The sequence below is a fragment of the Coenobita brevimanus genome, chromosome 104 (genome assembly GCF_032717465.1).
Source record: "Coenobita brevimanus isolate Jiangsu-jjx chromosome 104, ASM3271746v2, whole genome shotgun sequence".
Lineage (NCBI taxonomy): Eukaryota > Metazoa > Arthropoda > Malacostraca > Decapoda > Coenobitidae > Coenobita > Coenobita brevimanus.
The window spans coordinates 18,480,721-18,499,733 of record NC_137057.1 but is presented as its reverse complement, the minus strand read 5'-3'; the positions used below and the strand labels follow the sequence as shown (position 1 = coordinate 18,499,733).

The window sequence follows — 19,013 nt, the reverse complement described above, 5'->3', positions numbered from 1 at the left end:
AAGATGGAGAAGCAGTAGGAAAGGGTATGAATGACCTTACAGTTTATTCCCTCTTGTCTTTCATTTTTTTTATCTTATTTTATTTTAAGGAGGAACAAGAAATGGGGAAAGTTTTACTCTCATTTTCTTGTTCACCCAACATAAATGAATATGAATTACATGACAATTTCCTCCAAGATTTGCTTTGCAGGAAGGACAAGGAAGTTACAAGTCTGATGACATATTCTGACTGATTTACTGATTTATTCTTCCTACTGAGGTTATATTGTTTGGTTTTGGGGAGGCCTCTTGCTGTGATGGGGTAAATGACGGCTATCTAACCTCTCCAGCTTGGAAAGTCTCTCCAGAACTGACTAATACTGTGTGACGACAACAATAAAATGAAAAATATGTGACCAAATTAAAGGGGGAGGCCAAGGATGAGATGGAGGGATGGAGTGGAGAGGTATATGAGGGACTGAGGTGTGAGCTGGGAGCAGGGCGATGAAATGGCGGGGGACAGGGAGACATGAAGGCGATTTGTTTGTGGCCACCCCTTACGGGATTGAGGCGTCCAGCAATAGACAGATAGACAGGACATCCATTATTCTAAAAAAAAATATTTGAGTTACAAGAGGGAAGTTATTGTGAGTCTGTTAGTGAATCTGAGGCTTTATGAAGATACCCAGCCCTTTTTGCATCTGGCTAGCTGATGCCACTGCAGGAGAGATAACACTACTGGGTCTTCACAATTCTATTTAACATTTAAGTTCATTGGTAGTATAATTCATCCACTTCAACTTTGCAGAGAAGTTTGTCCTTTTGCAGCTTATGTCCCGTAGCTCAGTGGCAGAATAAGACAATACTATGGCTCTACATCCTTTCCACAGAACTCCTTCATGACTTCCACCATATTCTAGTGTTAATCTCATTACACCTTGGCATTCAATTTGGAGAGATGACAATTTTACACCTGGTTCCATTGAAGATAATATAATAACTAAAACCCCATGCTTATTTGGATATGAACCCACAGTACTGCATGCTGAAGTAACCCTTTTTCCTGCAGGTCACTCTTCTCTTATTGAGGGGCAAGGAAGGGATTGAGGAATGCTTGTATAACCAGGCAGCTCCACCGTCCAGCTATATCAGTGCCACCACATTAAGGCGTCCCTCTTCAGCACCCCATTTTAGTTCATAAATTTAAACTGCAAAGAGGAAGGTACAGCCCAAAACTTTTATGGAAAATCATGGATACTAGAGCTGATTTCTCTGCATCCCATGTTAAAAAGAAGAGTTAGCAAAATCTTTAAAGGGTACAGGCAAAGCTCTGTGATGTTTCCATTAAATGCTTCAAAAATAATCATACAATACTGAGGCCTGGGTATTCCTCTGTGGCATTAATTTCAACCTCTTCTCCCTACAGATGCAATTCCTGTTTCATTATTGCCATTATTTTTATTTAATCCTACACTCCTCATGGGGCAGCACTGGATTGGATGATGGATGAATGGATTAATACTTAGCCCTGGAGAGATATTTTACATGTCAGGGGATTGATACTGCCTTCATCAATACTGTGCTGCTGCAGAGGGATGCCTTCATGTGGCAGCACTGATATGAGTAGGTGGTGGAACTGCCTGGTTATAGAACTGATGATTGTGAACTGTGGCAGAAGGACATTTTCTGCCTGCGCTCTACCAGGTTCACTTTTGGGTAAGCCTGGGGCCACCACCACCACCACCACTATTACTGCTACTACTACTACTACTACAGGTACCACTGTACTATAACTACTACTACTACTACTATAGGTACTACTATAACAACTACTACTACTACTACAACTGCTACTAAGGATCCTAACTAAGTTGAATAAAATACAGTAGTCTAATGATGGCCTGATTAAGTAGTATAAGCAGCAGTTGCCTCCCCATGCTGATCTGAATGTGAGCCAAGTGCGCTGCATGCTGAAGTAGCCCCCACACTCCAACATCCTCCTCTTGGGGGACAGGGAGGGAGCTGAGGGATGTCCACATAACCAGGCAGCACAACCAACCAATTACATCAGTGCCACTGCAAGAAGACATCCCTCTCCAGCACCTGGCCTGATGAAAAGGGAAAAAATACCGGTATGCCATCGGACTAAAGTGAAGAAGCATACGAGTACTGCTTTTAGTGCCATCTCACATCACCCAGCCACAGCTCAGCATTCAAATTAGGGGCACGACCCAGTTTTGCCTAGTAGCAATAACTTTAGTAGTCTCTGATCACTCAATCATGGCTCTGCATTCACGTTGGGGGCATGACAGTTCTCTCAGGCAAAAATAAAAGGACTTCAGTATCAACTAATTACAACTCAGTAGCCAAGATGAGGTATGGATCAGTTTCTCATGTAAAAATAAATGGACCTCAGGATCCTTTTATCACCCAATTACAACTCAGCAGCCAGGTTGAGGTATGGCTCAGATTTCCCACGTAAAAATAAATGGACTTCAGTATTCTTTGGTGGTGGGTGGTGGCAACCATAATCCTCTCACCTGATGTAGTGTTGCCTACTTCTTCCTTCACCTTTATCATTCTTTCTCTGTGCCAGCCCCCCTCTCTTCCTATTTCTCCCATCTTTCCTGTCACTTCTTATTGCTTTTCTTTCCTTTACAGGTGGCTTTACATTGAGTGACAAGCCAAATGGTTTCCTGTAAGCCAAGAAACCATTTACAACGCTGGGTGGTAACAATATAACCAAACCATACGTGCTCCCTACGTGTCAACAAGTGGGTTGGTGGAGGGTTAGTGCCCCTCCCCGTAAAACAAACAACTCAAAGATAAATGGCCACCCCTTACGGGATTATGGCGTCTGGCAATAAACAGACAGACAGAATTCTTTGGATGACTGACTAAGGGTAAAACTATAACAAATGAAGAGCATAAATTACCACATGTGATTTTTAGCATCCTGTGCTTTAAATTGTGAGGTATAATGCAACTTTCCAAAATCTGATGACAATACCTGAAGCAACAACCAATAAGGCACATGTTTGGTCTTCCTATACAGCTGTGAGCTTCACTTTGCAGTATGGAATGTGGAATGACTAAGTAATAACTAAGAGGGTGTATGAAGGTGAAGTGGAGAGAGGGAGAGGAAGGGGGAGACCGAGGACAAGGTGGGGGGTTGGAGCTGAGAGGTATATGAGGGAGGGGGGAATGAGTTGGGGGGAGGGCAGTCAAATGGTGGGTGACAGAGCGACTTGGAGGCGTTTTGTCTGCGGCCACCCTTTGCAGGATCAGGGCGTCGGGCTATAGACAGATAGACAGTAATTTTAAATGGTCTATGTACCTACCAATATGGAAAGTTTCATTGAGAAGGTATGATGCTCACTTGGGATTCCACAGTAACCCTTTTAACAATGTTCATGGTAAAGGTCTGTGTACTCACTAAATGGTAAGCTTTCTGGGTAGGTACGGAGCTCACTAAAGAATTCCACAGTAACCTATATTGTATAATAAAGCTCATTTTAAGTAGCCTGTGTACTCAATGACATGGTAAGCTTCACTGAAAAGCTATGGAGCTCACTCAGGCTTCCATGGCAATCATTCTAATGCTGTTAATCACTGCCTAAGGAGACTGTGGAGGCAGATACTGAGGCATGACAGGTTTGTTGGTAAGCATCAGGCAGAAGTGGTGGTTGCAACTCCAGGCTAATTTGGATGTGAACCTGGTGGGCTGCAGGCTGAAGCTGCTTTTTTCCTGCAGTCACCATCCTCTTTTGGGAGACAGGGAAAGGGGTGAGGGATATTTGTAAAACTGGGCAGCTCAAGTGTTCAGTTACATCGGTGCCACCTCATAACCTCTCCAGCAATTGTTTAACATCTCAACAAAATACTGATACCGACTGTGGAAGCAGCCCTTGCTCACTACCTCTTCTGCTTAGGCACAGATGTGTCTCTTACTTAAAACTGAAGACTAATACTTCAACATATAGAGATTTTATGTACAAATGGCAAGAGTAAGATACAAAAGTTAAATCAAGGGAGTGAGGGTGTAAAGACAGGAACCACAGAGGAGCAAGGGTTCTGGCCAAACTATCCTGCATCTGACAAAACAAGTGCAAAAATGAACGAAATGCATTCAGGAGCCAAATGCTAATCGCCCGCCAGAATATGCTGTTGGCCAAGTCCAAGATTTGGGCCATATCTTCATACCCTGACGGTTTCATGCTGATAGCTCCAGCCGTTCAAGAGATGCCACGGTGCTAAAGGCAGGCGATAAAAACTAGTTGACCTTTGGCAGCCATTTTGGTGACCCTGACCCCTTGTGCCCCATTTTCGAACTCGTCCAAGATTTTGGCCATATCTTGATACCTTGAAGGTTTCATGGTGATAGCTCAAGCCGTGTGGTGTGGTGTGGTGTGGTGTGGTGTGATGTGCAGTGTGGTGTGGTGTGGTGTGGTGTGGTGTGATGTGGTGTGATGTTGTGCAGTGTGGTGTGGTGTGGTGTGGCTTGGCGAGACGTAGTGTGGCGTGGCATGGTGTGGATTCACGAAAGTCACAATATCTATGGGCATGAGGCATCTTGCATCTTAAAATCACGAGACAGATGAATCAAGCCTCTCCTACTGATATTCTTCCAATTACCTTATAAATAAATAAATAAAGTACATTAAATAACTACATAAATAAACATATATCACTTCAATATCATCTATATTTCTCTCCTGCCTAGGGAGGAGTGAGGTAGGATGTAGAAACAAGGAGAGAGAAAATATGAGAGGGAAAACTACCATCAGCAAGCCTAGTGAAATGGGCCACACACTCATTTACACATCAAGCAAGCCCCTGGAATCCTGGATCCACCTCACAAGCCTAACCATATGCACATAACAGAATGCACTTTACACACATTTGAAACACAGACTCAATAAATATATATATGTAAATAAAAATATAACACATCATCATCATCATTATCATCATCACCATAATCATCATCATTATCATCACCATAATCATCATCATCATCATCATCACCGTAATCATCATTATCATCACCATAATCATCATCATCATCATCATCATCATCATCATCACCACCACAATCATCATCATCATCATCATCACCACAATCATCATCATCATCACCATAATCATCACCATAATCATCATCATTATCATCATCATCACCATAATCATCATCATAATCATCATCATTATCACCATAATCATCATCATCATTATCATCACCATAATCATCATCATCATCATCACCATAACCATCATCATTATCATCACCATAACCATCATCATCATCATCATCATCATCACCATAATCATCATCCTAATTTGTAAGTTGGCAAATAGACATAATGAAGGTCACTCTCCTTATGTTTACACAGGCTTTAAACAATGATAAAAATATACATATACTAAATATCTACAACTGTTTAACAAAAATACATATATAGGCTGGTCCATACATTGCACAGCCCTTACCACTCGCAGGAAATTTGTGTGTGGGCTGAAGGAACAATTCAGTAAGCATTCCCAGTGTCTATCCTTCACTATTTTCTATTTCCCATAACACATTTCTTTTTAAGTCCAGTGAAAGCGTTGTGGTGTGGATGTGGATGTGATAGGAAGCATTAGGAGAAACACACTGAGGTGGTTTGGCCATGTGGAGAGGATGGAGAGTGAGAGACTGATGAGGAGAGTGTATGTGAGTGAGGTGGACGAGGGGAGAGGGTGGGGGAGGCCAAGGATGAGATGGAGCGTTGTGGTGTGGATGTGGATGTGATAGAAAGTGTTAGGAGAAACACTCTCAGGTGGTTTGGCCATGTGGAGAGGATGGAGAGTGAGAGACTGATGAGGAGAGTGTATGTGAGTGAGGTGGAGGGGGGGAGAGGGTGGGGGAGGCCAAGGATGAGATGGAGCGTTGTGGTGTGGATGTGGATGTGATAGGAAGCGTTAGGAGAAACACACTGAGGTGGTTTGGCCATGTGGAGAGAATGGAGAGTGAGAGACTGATGAGGAGAGTGTATGTGAGTGAGGTGGAGGGGGGGAGAGGGAGGGGGAGGCCAAGGATGAGATGGAGGGATAGGGTGGAGAGGTATATGAGAGAGGGGGGCATGAGCTGGGAGTAGGGCAGTGAAATGGCGGGGACAGGGCGACATGGAGGCAATTTGTTTGTGGCCACCCCTTACGGGATTAAGGCGTCTGGCAACAGAAAGATAGATAGAATGCATGAATCAATACTAACTTCACAAAGCAGTCAAAATATTCCCACACCAGCAGCCTGAGCCACCCCTTCAAAATACAAGACAGGCAGCACAATATATGGAACACCCTGTACTTCTCAGACATATTTAAGTATTTTACAGGTCAACCTATGTACACCACCTGAATTTTAGAGTACAGTACACAACATACTATTTCTCCACAAACCCCATGATGTATTAGGGCAGGAGAAAAAGATGAATGAAGACTCAGAAGTATCGCAGCCATCAGCATCATTACCATACAAAAATATCATACCTTAGCTGTATAAAGAAGCTGTACAGGGAGAAGAGTGTTAGGTGAATGTGGACCAGATTCTAAAAGTAAGATTTGATTGGATTTGAAAATGGAAAGTTTAAATCATCAACATCAACATCATCATCATCACCATCATCATCATCCACACCTTTTCTTCTCACCTAAGGATATGGTAGGGTAGGGTCCGGTAAAGAAGGAATGAAAAAGCATGTAGGAGGGAGAACTATCAACCCTGTGCCTGGTGAAATGGGACAGAAACTCATTCACACATCATCCAAGCTCCTGAAATCCTGGCTCCGTCTCACAAGCCTACACAACTGTGCATACTTGGTCTGGAGTTTTTCACGTACATAATACCAAATACTTCGGTGTATTAAATATGGATGGCAGGATGAAGGAAAAAGAGAAGTGCAGAAGGAAGGAACTCTTCTGGGTTGCTGAGGTGGAAGTGATAATGCGAAGATACAGAATTTACAAGTCTTGATATTCCCACTGACTCATGACTGTGATATACTGGTAATCTATCTATCTAACTATCTAACTATCTATTGCCAGATGCCATATCCTGTTAAAGGGGGCCTCAGCAATAGAACCTCCAGGAGTTTCAATCCCTGCTCAGTCATGGCCCCTCTTGCCACAACACACCACCACCATTTTCCCTGATGTACTCTCACACTTTTTCTCTACATCTCATTCTTGGTCTCCCCCTCCTTCTCCTCCCACCCATCTCCTTCTCATATACTCTCCCAGTCGATCTTTCCCTGATACACGATAACAGTGCAAGGACACCAGTCACATCTGGAAATGCATTGATGAATAAAACACCCCAGTAATAATGCATATATTTATCCTACTCTGCAATGAAACTGATTTAATTACAAAAAATATTAAATATATAAAACTATAAGTAATGACAAGATAACAAACACACATAAATATTAGCATCATCTAACATAAATATTCCAACATTCACACACTAAGTAATCTTGTGGAGGTAAACATGACACAGTACATGACAAAAAACCAAGTATAATGTAATTTCCTCTACTATACTGTACACCCCTGATATATTAAACTAACTGGGAGGAAGGGCTGACAATATAACCGATGTCTGTCAGGGGATATTTTAACTAACCCAGGTCTGATCTACGCTAAATCCTCTTTGGTGGATACACAGCAATATTATCAGTGTTCATTCTTGTTTTGCAGTTTGTGTGAGCTTATACTGTGCACCCTGAAACTGCACAGATTAGAAGTAAAGTATTTTCAGTCAATAACCAGCAGAACAGAAAGGCAACAAAAATTACTGTGCTATTAATTACTTTCCATTTAGTCTGGTGGCCGGGTTCAATTGATATAGTAACCTTTTGTTTGATATACAGGTATTTGAAGGTTGTTTGGTAGGCTCAAAGAAGTCAATATAGTTGAAATTTAGTATACTGAGATTAGCTTCAGCAAGGGTGATAGGAAGCGTTATGAGGAACACACTGAGGTGGTTTGGCCATGTGGAGAGGATGGAGGGTGAAAGACTGACGAAGAGAGAGTATGTGAGTGAGGTGGAGGGGGGAAGAGGGAGGGGGAGGCCAAGGATGAGATGAAGGGATGGGGTGGAGAGGTATATGAGAGAGGGGCGTGTGAGTTGGGAGCAGGGCAATGAAATGGCGGGGGACAGGGCGACTTGGAGGCGATTTGTTTGTGGCCACCCCAGACGGGATTGAGGCGTCTGGCAATAGATAGATAGATAGAAGGGTTTACTGTACATAGTGGTTCATATATGTATACCACATGTCTTCTCACTAGCTGGAGAATTCTGGTGTGTTGCAGGGATGACTTAATCAGAATTATCAGTGCTTAGCCTGCTTCAAGTTTTCCTTCCCATATCATTTTCATGTTTTTTCACCGAGACATTTACTTCCGGGATTATGGCATCTGGCTATAGCGAGAAGGATCAACTGCATGAGTGACTACTAATTTCATGAACTGGCCAAAATGTCTGTACTCCTCATAACAGCAAACTGAGCCAACCCCACAAAATATATTTACCATCTCTCCTGACATTAAGAGGGCTCTCCCTCCATGCTAAGAGGTCTTTGTATGAGGCACGTGTTAGGAGAGTAATGCTGCGTGGTAGTGAGACCTGGGCAGTAAAGGAAGAGGACATTCGCAGACTCAAACATACAGAAATGACAGTGATAAAGTGAACGTGCAGTGCGTCCCTAAGTGTGAGGTCTGGGGGACTAGGTTTACGATGGAAGAGTTGAGAGGTAGGATGGGACTGGAGTGTATTGGTACTGTGACGAGGAGAGGTAGACTGAGATGATTTGGACATGTGGAGAGGATGGGGGATGATAAGTGGGTGAGGAAGGTGAGAAGTGTTACTATTGGGGGTGGGGTTATGAGGGGTAGACCGAGAAAGACATGGGACGAGGTCATTAAGTGTGACCTCAGGGTTAAGGGACTGAACAGGGAGGCTGCAATGGATCGTGCAGCGTGGAGAGCCGCCATTAGGTGACCAAGGCCGACACAGGCAAGCATGTTGGAGCCTTTAAAAACGAAACGAAACAAAACGAAACATAGGCTAGGCTGGGGAGGACAATGGTGTGAAATTATGGGCAAAGCTAGTGTAAAATAATTATAGTTTTCATTTTTAGCACTAGAATATGCTATTTTGCTTATCTATTTTCCATTATGTGCTTGAAATCCCACTTCAGGGGGATCACCAGATTTGGCGGGGGACAGGGCGACTTGGAGGCGATTTGTTTGTGGCCATCCCAAATGGGATTGAGGCGTCTGGCAATAGATAGATAGACAGATCGGCTTTATTGGATCAGGCTTCCCTCCAGCTGGTCTGGTATAGAGATGTTATGCTGTATTCCTGTCATTTTACTGTTTTAACCCAGCATTCATGGAGGGGATATGCAATTTTAGGCCAAGTTAAGAGTATGCAGTAACTGTTATGCTCTACTGCACATGACAGTATGATATACAGTATATTACCAGAGTTCAACTGGGTATGCTGTGTTGTACTAAATAAGATTACAGTCTGGAAATCCCCTGAGTACCTAAAGCTGCAAATACTCCTACTCATTTTATATACAGGGTGTCCTGGGAGTTAAGTCAATAACTTTGGGAAATGATAGAGGAAGGAATTCTAAGGAAAAAATGTTATATGAACACGTGTCCAAATCTCAACCATTACGGAGCTACAGTTACTGATAACCTCAAGGGCAAATTATGAAGGAGACCATTTTCGCCCATAAGGTCATCAGTAACTGTAGCTCCGTAATGGCTGAGATTTGGACAGATGTTCATATAACATTTTTTGCTTAGAATTCCCTCATCTATCAATTCCCAAAGTTTTTGACTTTACTCCCGGGACACCCTGAATACTCCACATTTTATTGATAACCATATCAAAGCCATTGACAGTCATTGCACTGTATACAATATATATGCAGTCTGTTCAGAAAGTATCTTACCTTAGAATTAAAAAAAAAAATAAATCCTGTTGAGCTAGGACACTAATCCCTCTCAAAGTAAGCCCCTTCTGACTTGACACACATAGCCCAGCATTCTTCCCACTGCATAAAACATTTTTCAAGGTTGATTTTCCGATCTGCAGGTGCTTCATCACATTCATCATGATCTCTTCTCTTGCCTCAAATTGGGGACCCTTCAGCAGAGTTATCAGCTTGGAGAATAACCAGAAGTCACACAGAGCCATGTCTGGTGAATAGGGAGCCTGCCAGACCTGCAGGGTGTTATGTTTGGTCAAAAATTCCTGAACCAGCTGAGAAGAATGGGCAGGGGCATTGTCACGGTGCAGCTTCTAACTTGTTGCATTTCAAAGGTCTGGTCTCCTCTGCCGAACTGCGCCACAAAGACGTAGTAATATTTGTTGACAGTCTGACCTTCTGATGCATATCTGTGATCCACAACACCACGGTAGTTGAAGAAAAACTGCCAACATGTGAGTGCATTTTTTCACCTTGCTGTGGACTTGTCATGCTTTTTCGGCCGAGGAGACCCTGCATGCTTCCACTGGGACGACTGTGCTTCGGTTTGTGGGTGGTACCCGTACACCCAAGTCTCATCTCCAGTGATAACAGTCCTCAAAATGTCTGAATCGCAATTTGCACATTGCAACATGTCTTGTGCAATGTTCATCCAGGGAAACAGATCATGACGAATGTGACAAAGCATCTGCAGGAGATACCGAAAACCAACTTTGAACACTGTTTCACGCATTGAAAAGAACGCTGGGCTACGTGTGTCAAGTCAGAAGAGGCCAACTTTAAAGGCAATTAGTGTCCTAGCTCAACAAGTCAGCAATTTATTTTTTTTTCTTTTTGAGCCTGGGATTGGATACTTTCTGAACAGACCATGTATGGCATAACAATTTGAAAACTCTTTCCCTTCCCTATAACATCATAAACAGATGTCAGAACATGTATCAATACTGTGCATCCAGTATGGTACAAAATTAAGACGACACCATTAAAAAAAAATGTGAGCAATGAAAGCAAACATGGAGATTCCTGCTAAGGAGCATGAAAAAACACAACATATGAATTCTCCTTCACTTAAATCTATGTCTCTGATGAAAAGCAGCAAATATAAACCCATGAACAGCTGAAAATGAACGTTTGGGGGTATGTAGTGTAGAACGTTATAACTTTTGGTCCATTAAGTGAGCATCACAGTACTTGTCAGCACATACTGTTCTTCACCAACAGCTTCCTTCAAAGTCACACAAAAAGCCCAACCAAGCTCACACTATTTGCCTGCTTCAGTAAAGAAAGAAATTGTAAAACTATATGGCATTTCACAAGACACTCTCTATGATTATTTGTCTTTACTACACAACCTTCCCTACCCATACCATCATCAACCCCTTTGGTGAGGCAACAGTGGTGTTCATCAAGACCCCTCACAGCCAGGCACTGTCTTCCTCTTGAACCACTTCAGGCAGAACATATATTTTATTACATGACTCTGGCTACCTCTAGGCAACTGCATTCAGGTTAGGGGAAAACTCTTCAAACTAGAAGTCTGATAAAGCTTCCATTAACCTCTCCACTAATAAGTCTCTCCTACACTGAATAAAATAATTTGCAAGTACTGTAAAAAGATAAATAAATAAATAAATAAATAAATAAATAAATAAATCCATCCATCCATCCATCCATCATCCAATCCTACGTTGCACCATGAGGAGCGTAGGAGCCCAGATAAATTTAAAAAAAAACTGATTTAAGGAGTACATGTGAACAGTACTCAGACTTACACCAGACATAAACACCAGCAATGACACTAATACATCTGGTATGAAAATACAACTAGGCATATACTATGACTTTATAAAATCTTGAACTTCATAGTGCATAGTATCCCACAAGCCTGGAACCACAGGGCAGTGTGATGAAAATTGCATGTATTCGCGGCAGATAGTTAGGTAACTGCACTTATGTTACGGCCATACCACGTTGAGTACACCGCTTCCCATCCGATCAGCGAAGTTAAGCAACGTTGGGTCTGGTTAGTACTTGGATGGGTGACCGCCTGGGAACACCCGATGCTGTTGGCATCCCTACGTGTCAAGTGGGGTTGGTGGAGGATTAGTGCCCCTCCCTGTAAAACAATTAACTCTAAGCCCTTGGCCACCCCGTTTGGGATACATGGCGTCTGGCAATGGATGAATGAATGATGACTTATGTTACACCTGGGGAGAGAGACATTTTCCTGTGGTAACACTGATATGACTGGGTGGTGGAGCTGGCTGGTTATACAAACTTCCTTCAATCCCCCCCCTATCCCCCAAAAGAAGGATGGTGAACTGAAAAAGACTGGCAACTTCGAACTGCTGTCTACCAACTTCACATTCAGATGAAGCTGAGGTTGCAACTACTACTGTTACTGCTGCTACTACTACTACTACTACTACTGCTGCTACCATTACTACTACACCCAGTCAGTATAATGACATCTTCTGTATTTTATTCCTGCTACTGCCTGGCCACTTTAATTCAGCTTACGAAATATCTGTAGTAGCGGAGGGGTTAATTAGGGTTGTTATTAGCCCTACCATTCAAACAGTGGCCTCTAAGCTGAATAAAACTCTCTAGAATACCATAAATAAAACACAAATGGCATCATCATACTCAATGGGCTTATATTGTACATTACTGATATTCTTTTACTTCTTTTACCCTATGGTTCCAGGGTTATGGGATGCTCTGTATAATCTCCAGTGGTTCAGGCGAGGAAGGCGTGGCAGGCCAGCGTGGTGTGACCCGCCTCCTGCACCAGGCTGTAGGAGAAAGAGTCACCTGTTAGCGCACGGCCACCAACATCTCTTATATTAGGAGCTAAATCTAATTACGGCAAGTCCTTGATATATCCTTCCTTTCTGAAGATATTTTTTGCTTTTAATTCTACAGAAAGAAGTTACAGATACACAGGCTACTGACGTTCTGCTGCTGTCTACAAAGCTGATCTGCCAGTGTCCCAAAACTTACTATCTATCTATCTATCTATAGCCCGACGCCCTAATCCCGCAAAGGGTGGCCGCAGACAAAACGTCTCCAAGTCACTCTGTCACCCACCATTTGATTACCCTCCCCCCAACTCACCCCCCCCTCCCTCATATACCTCTCAACTCCATCCCTCCACCTCATCCTCGGTCTACCCCTCCCTCTCCCTCTCTCCACCTCACCTACATACACCCTCTTAGTCAGTCTTTCATTCTCCATTCTCTCCATATGTCCAAACCACCTCAGTGTATTTCTCCTAATCTTCCCAAAACTTACAAGACCAGCAAAATGAAAAACGTTGTGACAGTTTGGAACACATCAGCAGCATCTAAAAAGAATAACTTTACTGCAAGTATTCAATAATCCAACAACCATCACATCTAACTCTATGTAAAATTATATTCTGCTACAAGGAAATCAGTAAGTCTGAAAACTCCACCAGCTAGGATGGAGATTATCTCATAACCGCCGTTGTATTCAGGAAAACTAAGTGATCTGATGCACTCTTATACCTGGTACAGACTGGCCTGCACCATATCAATTTTGTTGCCATTACTTTACCCCAGTCTGTCTGTGGCCACCCTTTGCGGGATTAGGGCATCAGGCTGTAGATTGATAAATAGATACTCTGCTTGGCTGAACAAACCTACTGACCTCAAGCAAGCAGCCATCTTCCTGGGGCAGACAGTACCTTGCCAGGGTTGGGGCAGGGTCCTTCCACACGGCACAGTACAGGGGAAATAGAGAACTGAAAGCCCCCAAGAGGATGCACAGGAACACAGAGTAAAGCTGCCCTCCCACAAAGTATCAGTGAACCACCATTTCATTAATTAAAATTTAAACTGGTCATCATCACCATAATCTTTCTTCCCACCTGATGAAATGAGCTGAGGAAGATTAAAAAAAAAAAAAAAATGAATGCGAATGTACCGAAGTTGAGAAGGTATCAAGACCACGACCAGTGAATGACAAAAACAATAATAATAATAATAATAATAATAATAACAATAACAATAATAATAATAATAATTCATCATCCATCCATCATCCAATCCTACACTACCCCATGAGGAGTGTAGGAGCCCGGGGCTAGGCAGTTGTTCCCGACATTTAAGATGAGTGAAATAATAATAATAATAATAATAATAATACTGATGACACAGCAACGAAATCTAGCCCACCTTATTGCCAGTTTCGTGAAGGGCGTCGGGCCACACACACAGATGAATGTTGGCTGTTCGGTAATGGGTTTAGATAATAATCTGTCCACCAGGTCTGCCCTTATCCTTCCCTGCTCACCAGTCCATCCCGACCCGGCTTGGGACAGTACGTGGGTCACCTGTGGAGTTGCATCATCATCATCATCATCAATCATCATCATCAATCATCATCATCATCATCATCATCATCATCATCATCATCATCATCACTGTCACTGTCCCCATTGCTGTTCATGGTTTGAGCACATTGAAAGGATGGAGGATGACAATTGGGTCTGTATTTCCTGCTTCCTATGATCTCCAGTCTTTCAAACGCAGTGTGTCCAGGCATCTCAAAATGATTGGATCTTGAATTTGGCTCACTTGTATTTTGTTTTTCTCTTGGAAGGAACAATAATTGCGGGCTCGCGGCCTTTGGTTCCTTCTTCCTCGCATTAAAAAAGAAAAAAAGAGGTTGAGAGGTGTGAACATCCAGGGTAACTCAGAAAGGCACAAGCGCTTTCTTACAGGCAAACACACTTTGTTCTACAAGTACAGTACGTTCACAACTCAGACTATTCTTAAGTCAAAATTCACTAACATCCCAGGTCACACAACTGCAGCACAAATCAATGGTGGACATAAGCAGAAACTTAAATACCACTACTGTATCAAATGCTTCAAGTAAATTTAATCATTAATAACACACTGAGGTGGTTTGGCCATGTGGAGAGGATGGAGAGTGAGAGACTGATGAGGAGAGTGTATGTGAGTGAGGTGGAGGGGGTAAGAGGGAGGGGGAGGCCGAGGATGAGATAGAGCATTGTGGTGTGGATGTGGATGTGATAGGAAGCGTTAGGAGAAACACACTGAGGTGGTTTGGCCATGTGGAGAGGATGGAGAGTGAGAGACTGATGAGGAGAGTGTATGTGAGTGAGGTGGAGGGGGTAAGAGGGAGGGGGCGGCCGAGGATGAGATGGAGCGTTGTGGTGTGGATGTGGATGCGATAGGAAGCGTTAGGAGAAACACACTGAGGAGGTTTGGCCATGTGGAGAGGATGGAGAGTGAGAGACTGACGAGGAGAGTGTATGTGAGTGAGGTGGAGGGGGTAAGAGGGAGGGGGAGGCCGAGGATGAGATGGAGGGATGGGGTGGAGAGGTATATGAGAGAGGTGGGTGTGAGTTGGGAGCAGGGCAGTGAAATGGCAGGGGACAGGGCGACGTGGAGGCGATTTGTTTGTGGCCACCCCAAACGGGATTGAGGCGTCTGGCAATAGATAGATAGACAGAATAAGCAAGACCTCACTATAACAGACTAACTGGGGCCCAAGCCAGTCTGAAAAACGCAAAATTCCGATAAAAGCGACATCCAGACTCCCCCCTGCTAACCGGGACTTTTTCCGATGTATCAGACATTAGTCCGGATTGCATGAATGGTTTTAAACTGTTTTGACTACTATTGCGGTACTGTACTGTTACAACTTCACTACATTAATCAAATGGCATAATATATATAATAATACTGTTCTGTACACCGATAAACATGTCTTTTAGTACCTTACTGTGGTGAACATACCTGAAGTGGTCAGGCAGTCCGGACTGCTTCTGGCTTTATCGGACTTTTTCTGATATATAGGAATTTGGTCCAGTAGTTCCTTGAGTCTGATAAAAGCGAATTTCGTCTATTGAAGTCCGTTATATCGAGGTTTTACTGTATTAAGTCTTCATAAGCACTTTAAACTGAAATTCCTAGATATCACTAAAGAGAAATAACTCAAAAAGGGCTTCTCAAAAAAGTATGTACCATATCTCCAAAAATTCTTGGCTTGAAAACTCATTCGTGTGGAAGGAATTGTATATGGCCAACTCACCTTAAATAAACTAGAGTGCTGCTCCTCTAATGCTTTTAATTCATCCCTCCAAGGTATATCTTCCTCAGTCTTGTTGAACAGGACTAGATGTACATTTCTGAAGCAAAATAATAATAATAATAATAATAATAATAATAATAATGAAAGTAATGATACCAGTAATAATAAGTTAGGGACCCAGTAGTTAGTCCTCATCCAACTCCTTTGCCAAATCCTTACATGGTTTATATACCTGTAGGACAGCCTCACAAAAGCAGTTGCTTACCTGTGGTCAACAGGTCTGCTTAGACAGACAGACAGGGTTAAGCAACAACAGCAACAGCTTTGGCAACACAGTGCCACAGGAGGGCACCTTACTGTGGTGGCACTAATATTATTAAGTGGCTTGTCTGCCTGGTTATACAAATGTCCTTGAATTACTTCCCTATCCCCCAAAAGAAGGATGGTGACATGCAGAAGGAAAACTTATGCTCAATATTCAGTATGGAACAATGGTCACATCTGAGACAACCATGTATTAATAAAAAAGCATGTAGATCAGGGCTCACTTTACTGTACTTTCAGAACTTTGAATTAGCAACAGAGATTAGTACCACAGCAGCTTAACCATGGGAGTGATGTCAGTACCAGCAACCAGTAGGACGAGGGTACGAGTGGTGGTTGTATCACCAGTCAGTCAGCTCCAAACAGCCTCACACGGGGTATAATACGGCACTAATATTTACTCTAACCCCTTTAGTCTGATGATGTTTTCTGATTTAATCCTGTCATTTCCACAGTATCTAATTTAGTTATAGAGAAAGTTTCTGACCTGGAGGGCTTATGTATCAGCTAAATCAACCCCTTCAACACAAGAGATATTTTCCAAGCTGAATGAAACCATCAGATGAAGCCAAGAATACACCAATTTAAGATCACTGGAATGAAAAAATTAAAGCCTTGAAACAGATGATATGTTTCACTGGTATATTCCTGCTACTTCACACAAATTTATTCAATTATAGAAAGACCTCTCTTGGGGAGGGAGTCAACGGTTATATCTAAACCCTTCAATTCAAAATGTTTTTCCAGATCTAAATAAAATTATCTAGGGATAGCCAGACATCATTGCCGTGAAGAAGTTGCCATTCCATACTTACTTAGAGTTAGCTAGTGCAAGAAGTAGTAGTTTGACCATGGGAGTGATTCCAGTACCAGCCGCCAGGAGTACGAGGGTGTGGGCGGTGGATGTGGCAGCAGTCAGCCTATCCCGGGTAAAGGTTCCCTCAGGTATACTCACCTCCATCCCACCACCCACCTCGAGCTCGTCCAGTAGAGGTGTTAGGGCTCCGTCAGGGTATATCTGGTGAAATGCAAGTGATACAGTACTGTTGTTGGTTTATCTTACACTGGCAGAACTGGGCCACTCCTACTTGAATGCTAAATACTAAGTGATGGCTCCATGAAGTTTGACCAGCCTCAGTTGTGAAGTAGGAATGAGCTTCTTTGGTTACCAGTCACATCAACCCTTCAATCTGACTACATTGGGCCATCAAATGAGCTGAATGGGGTTAGGGATCTTTAACTGGAAACAAATAGAGTAAGTGATGATAGCAGTGGAGACAAAGTATAAATTCCTTTGACCCCTTGACTGCCATGCGCAACTCTGGTCGACAATATAAAAAAAAAAAATCTGACTACATAGGTCAACAACAGACAACCGGGCATGCATTTTTTTTTTTTTTTCACTCAGAGCATTATTTCTCTCACACGCAGCATATAACCTCTTCTTAGTGTAAAGAGACAGCTCCCTCAAGAGAAGTAATAGATCCCTAAACATCCTTCATCCACTCCTACTTGGCACATATCATATTAACCAAATTATATAGCTCTTCTACTTACTCCATATACAGTACTGCAAACATATGCCAAATCTATCCTGGCAAATCTAGCCCTCCCTCTTAATTCAGCCCTACACGCAGCACAGTAGCTCTGACACCACTGCACCTCTTCAGTACTCATTTGTTTCAGACATTACATATGATTGCAGTGATTCCAGGACCTTCTATAATCACGGCATGCAACTCTGAGGTTGTTATTTTCGTGCTTTGGCAACCTACCATTCAAAAGTGCATCTGATTTCGTGTATAATATGAGACACATGTGATTCGTGTATAATATGTTCATGTGTAATAATATTCTTGTATAATATATTCGTGCATAGTAATATGATTCGTGTCTAATATGATAAGAAATCGGATGCACTTTTGAATAGTAGGTTGCCAGGGTACAAAAATGTCAACCTCTGAGTCATGCGCTGCGATTATAACACACAGAGTATGGGCACATCCTTCCTTCTGCCATTACAGTACTACCATCCACTTGAGTGATCATCATTTTTGTATCACATTCCTGCAAAAAGTGTGCCAAATTTTCATGAGGTTATTCTTGGGCTAACTTGGAGTAATAAATGCCACATCAACCTGGGCCCAATTCTCAGCATTTATGGAGCTACAATTACCGATGATCTTGTAGGTGAAAATGGTCTTCTTCTAAATCTTCCCAAAGGCCTGACCTTCAAAACTCAAGCATAGTATGTTACAGTATCATTCCTTACTCACCTTAATGTACAGGTGTATATATCTACCCTCCTCCTGCTCATTTTCTTTGGGTACCACTTTGAGAGCTGGAGCCACAGGAGTGTATGGCTTCACTACGTCTTCTGCAACAGTCACATTCAGCTCAGGGACATGGCTAAAAGATCAAAGTCCAAAATATGCACTCAAGGGCAATATAATTAATAGCATATGTTCAAAATAATTCTATCTATCTATCTATCTATAGCCCGACGCCCTAATCCCGCAAAGGGTGGCCGCAGACAGAACGCCTCCAAGTCACTCTGTCACCCACCATTTGACTACCCTC

The 19,013-nt window shown here is 42.6% G+C and overlaps 2 protein-coding genes and 1 non-coding gene across 3 annotated transcripts in view; 1 reads left to right on the top strand and 2 right to left on the bottom strand.

Annotated features, from left to right (window-relative positions):
* Positions 1-19,013, bottom strand: part of MED11 (mediator complex subunit 11) — a 427,497-nt gene that overhangs the window by 327,484 nt on the left and 81,000 nt on the right. The window lies entirely within an intron of this gene.
* The window catches only part of LOC145416037 (cytochrome b5 reductase 4), a 46,816-nt gene continuing 38,081 nt past the window's right edge, over positions 10,279-19,013 (bottom strand). The window contains exons 8-12 of the mRNA XM_080285137.1: positions 18,710-18,810; positions 17,249-17,451; positions 16,110-16,206; positions 10,496-10,710; positions 10,279-10,432 (exon numbers count right to left, since the gene is read on the bottom strand). Coding sequence (XP_080141263.1) covers positions 10,279-10,432; positions 10,496-10,710; positions 16,110-16,206; positions 17,249-17,451; positions 18,710-18,810 — 770 coding nt within the window. The remainder of the gene's footprint in view (positions 10,433-10,495; positions 10,711-16,109; positions 16,207-17,248; positions 17,452-18,709; positions 18,811-19,013) is intronic.
* Positions 11,976-12,094, top strand: LOC145416177 (5S ribosomal RNA). Its single transcript, XR_013900221.1, has one exon. It is a non-coding gene; the product is annotated as a 5S ribosomal RNA (ribosomal RNA).